Source organism: Arachis ipaensis, chromosome B4, assembly GCF_059453495.1.
Source record: "Arachis ipaensis isolate K30076 ecotype BB chromosome B4, ASM5945349v1, whole genome shotgun sequence".
Classification (NCBI taxonomy): domain Eukaryota; kingdom Viridiplantae; phylum Streptophyta; class Magnoliopsida; order Fabales; family Fabaceae; genus Arachis; species Arachis ipaensis.
The window spans coordinates 87726141-87730645 of NC_142439.1; the positions used below are offsets into that span (position 1 = coordinate 87726141).

Consider the following 4505-nt stretch of genomic DNA (forward strand, 5'->3'; position numbering starts at 1 on the left):
CATTCTTTTATACGTCACTTTGACTTATTTATTTATGTACTTTTATTTTGATACAATATTATTAAAATTATTATTTGTATTTTTAATTTATAAAAATTTAATTTATAAAAATAATAATATTATTTATTAATTAATGCCTTGTTATTTTGTTAAAGATGGTTTCAGTTTTTCAAGATGTATTGTGGAAGAGCATTGAGTTGTGGAATATTGGAGTCTACAGATATAGCATCAAGACTGGTATTAATGGTGGGCCCAGAGTCAAGGGCAACCGTTATGTGTGGGTATGGAATCCCTTTTCCGATTGTGGACCCAAATATCTCTCTGATAGGCTTCTCCCAACTTGGTCCTGGACTCCTAGCAAAGGACTCCCTACACCGCACCATTATCCGTAAATATAGTAAGAATGAAATATGTCACAAAAGAGTAAGAATGAAATAAAAGAGTAAGAATATATCACACACACACACACGAAAGAATGAAATAATAGTTTGAACCTCCAACTGTCGGTAATCCACGCACAAACGTATTTCTCTATCTTTCTTTTTCACCAATAAAACTGACGCTCCCTACGGGTATACACTCAGTCGAATAAACTTCTTGTTTAGAAGCTCTTTCAACTGAGTTTTTAACTTTGCCAGCTCTATCAGAGTCATTCTATACGGCGCAATCGACACTGGTCTGGCTCCCAGCACCAATTCGATCACAAATTCAATTTTCCTCTGAGGTGGAAACTCAGGGATATCTTCTGGGAACACTTCTGGAAAATCTTTAACCACCGGTATCTGATCTAAATTCTGGGCATCACCCAACGCATTAGCAGCAAATAGAATATAACCCTGACACTCCTTCCCACTACAATACACCATTACAGAGTTCAGGTAATACCCCGTAGCTACCACTGCTCCATTTTCTCCTTCCGGCATAAACCGAATTGTCCGTTCAAAACAATCCAACAAAACCCAGTTCTTCGACAACCAATCAAACCCCAAAATCATTTTCAACCCCACCATTGGTAAAAAGATCAAATCATGCACAAAATCTCTACTCTCAAGCTTGAAACCTACTTGTCTACAACCTGATCTAGTCATAACTGTTTGATGCGGAGTATGTACATGCAGATCAAAAGGTAATTCTGACACTTTCAAGCCTAATTCCTCAACTTTAGCAAACGAAATAAACGAATGCGAAGATCCAGTATCATATAATGCAACTAAGGATTTATCACTAATTAGACATATACCTCTCATCAACGGATCTGCCTTAGAAGCATCCTTAGCATTCACAGCAAAGACTCGACCTTGATGTTGACTCTGGCCCGTATTCTGATTCCTCCAACGAGGACAATCCTTCGCAATGTGGCCAGGCAACCCACACTTGAAGCAACCACCTAAACCAATCTTGCATGAGTCATAAGGGTGAAAACGTCCACAACAATTACAAGCTAAATCCGGAGAACTCTTACTCTGATTTCCTCTTCCCCTAGCATACTGAAACTGATTCTGATTGTTCTTTCTGAAGCCCCCTTGGCCTTGAGGTGCATATCCTCCTCTTGTGAAGCTTTGTCCTCTCGGATGAAAATACTTGCCACACCCATGACTAGAGCTCCCTTCATGAGTGTCCTTAGATGCTGCCACGGTCTTGGCATACTCCTCCACTACTCTAGCCTTATTCACCAAGTCGGAGAAGATGCGGATCCCCATAGGAGCCACAGCACTCATAATGTTGTCCTTCAAACCCCTCTGGTACTTAACGCATCTCCAGCTCTCGTAAGTCTCCGGGTCACCCTGACACACCCGAGAAAACCTACAAAGCTCTTCGAACTTGTTGGTGTACTCAGCCAAAGACATGGATCCTTGCTTCAGCTGCATTAGCTCCATCTCCTTCGCTTCCCTTGCAGACTCAGGGAAGTATTTCTTATAGAAAGCCGTTTGGAACACCTCCCATGGAATGTCGGTGTTCTGAAGCTGTAGCAAATGACACTCAGCTTGCCACCAAGGCTGGGCCTCTCCCGCTTGCTGATAAGCGGAAAATTCCACATATTGATTGAGAGGAACATGTTGCACCTGTAAAGCACGCTCCATAGCATGGAACCAATGATCCGCTTCAGTAGGATTTGTGGACCCTAGAAAAGTTGGTGGATGAACCTTGAGAAACGTCGCCAAGGTCATCGGAACTCCTCCCGTGTTATCGCCATTACCCTCAGCATTATCATTAGCATTCCCTTCGCCATTCCCCTTGCCATTTCCGTTGCCGGCCAGTTGGCCCAATCTCTGCACAGCTTGCAGAGTTACAGCATCATTAGCTTCCATGGTATTAGCGAGATTCGCCATTGCCTCCATGAATTCGGCGTGATTGTCAGCTGGTTTCTCATTCATACTTTCTCGCGTACGTGTTCGACCTCGCCTGCGAGTAGCCATGTAGGGTTCCTGTCTACACCAAACAATCGATATCAAGGTGATCAGTCTCAATATCAAAAGCCAAGTGCTTCAATTATCCCAAACAGGCACTCACAAACAAGCATGCTATGCATATATCAAGTAGATAACCTAATAGCATCAAAGAAAAGACACACAGAGTATGCAATGAAGCACAATCGGTCCATCCCTCAGGCTCACGAGGATGAACCGCTCTGATACCACTAAATGTAACACCCTAATTAGTCTAAGCTTTACCTCGCATCGTAAAGCAAAGGTTAACCAGAGATTACTATAGTTCTAAAGCTCATACGTATAATATATATAAGAAATAATATTATCTAGAAGCCCGATGAAAGATATAGCTCAAAAACAGGATTTCAAAGCGCAAAGCATACTATCTTACAACATAAGAAACAGAAGTAATATATAAATGAGGGAATAGTATCATAGTATAATATCATAAGAAACTAGCCTCGACTCGCGGAGTTTAAGCCGGCTAGCCATATACAGACCATATAGAAACCTGACAGTTTAAAAACAGCTTATACAAGTTGTTCTCTCATATACAAGCCTCTAAGCTAAACAAAATATAAAAGTAAGAGACATAAAAACAAAATAAACCAAAAAGACTCCAAAAGAAACCAAGATCCTCCGCTCTTGACACCATCCACAGCAACTCACCGAGGTGGGTTGCGACTTGCATCTGAAAAACACAACAAAGATATGGTATGAGAACCGGAGGTTCTCAGTATGGTAACAGTGCCCAGTGATGTAGGATATAAGACCCCGGGACGCCAAAGGCAATCCTAAGCTCAATATCCATCACAAGATTCAAGCTTAAAGCATTCTAAAACAAATAAGCATAATATAAACCTTATCACAATTAAACAGGGTACTCTATCTTAAGGGAAAACTATTCTAATCAAACACCGCTGTCCTACAGCCTTCACCAACCTATCCTCCATGCGATCCCATCGCCACCACCTTCCGTACCTCCTCAATCCCAGTAGAAAGCACAATTAATAACAATGCAAGTAATCCACAAGTAAAAGAATACGAGGCAAGTAGATCAAGTAGGAAAATAGGCATGTTATTCAATTAGGCATACAATTTCAAGTCGGCAAAGAAAACAAACAGATAGGAATACATATGATGAATGCCTGCCCTACTGGCTGTGATATCACATTGTCGATTCAACTGTCAACCCGACACATCTCCATGGAGACGTCGCCCTTCGGATTTCTCATATGGGAACCCCCGAGATATAGTGCTCGGATCACTGTCCACGTACCGGCGCCTGCTCGCCTATAGGTCCGAAGGGATGTGAGCGGGAAACTCTTGTCACAGACCTCACATCTCAACGCAAGCGGGACGAACCACTACCCTTACGCCGACGCCGCTACCTCGACAGGCGGGATCCAACCGCTGTCCCTGCCGAGCGCATAGCGTCTCATATTCTCAGTAAAAATAATATTTTAGTGGTTTTCAGAAAACATTTTCAGTATACATGGATCCATCGTCTCAATCCGAGTCCTCGACTCATCTCAGCCACTGTCCATTCATAACTCAATTTCCAATTATCAACAATTCATCATTCCTCATATCATATATCAATCATCCTTCACCTAACGTCAAACCGTTCTCAGCACGCCAGAAACCTAGGCCTCCGTTTTCTAATTTATCATACAACCATGTACTACGACTCTTAAGTTATATCACATGTTCTAATACTCAAACTAGGCCCAAAAGTCTTAAAATGGTGTTAAAGAAGCTTGCAATTGTGTTGGGAAGGTAGAATAGTTGAAAACAAATAAAATTTTGAGAAACAAGACGTGTGCAGCCACACAAGGGTCTGTACGTGCGCACACTCCTGAGAGTTTTAAAACGCGTGCGTATGCACAGGGGTGTGCGTACGCACAGGTGTCAATTTTTACAAGGATCTATGTGCTCGCACAACCTGTTCTAGCACCCCCAACAGACCAGCCTCCCTAACTTGTGTGTTCGCACAAGCCTGTGCGTCCGCACAGGTTGAAATTTTTCCTTAGATATGTGCGCGCACAAGCTGTGCTAGCGCCGCAACCAGAACGC

General features: G+C 42.5%; 1 protein-coding gene across 1 annotated transcript; it reads right to left on the minus strand.

The window, feature by feature from the left end:
- Positions 1–566: 566 nt before the first annotated feature.
- LOC107636661 (uncharacterized) lies at positions 567–2417 on the minus strand. Its single transcript, XM_088484669.1, has one exon. The coding sequence runs from the start codon at positions 2415–2417 to the stop codon at positions 567–569; it is 1851 nt and encodes a 616-aa protein (XP_088340795.1).
- Between the last annotated feature and the right edge of the window lie 2088 nt (positions 2418–4505).

What these genes read in the sequence shown, in the direction of transcription:
- LOC107636661 (XM_088484669.1), bottom strand. Translation starts at nt 2,417, where the DNA reads ATGGCTACTCGCAGGCGAGGTCGAACACGTACGCGAGAAAGTATGAAT.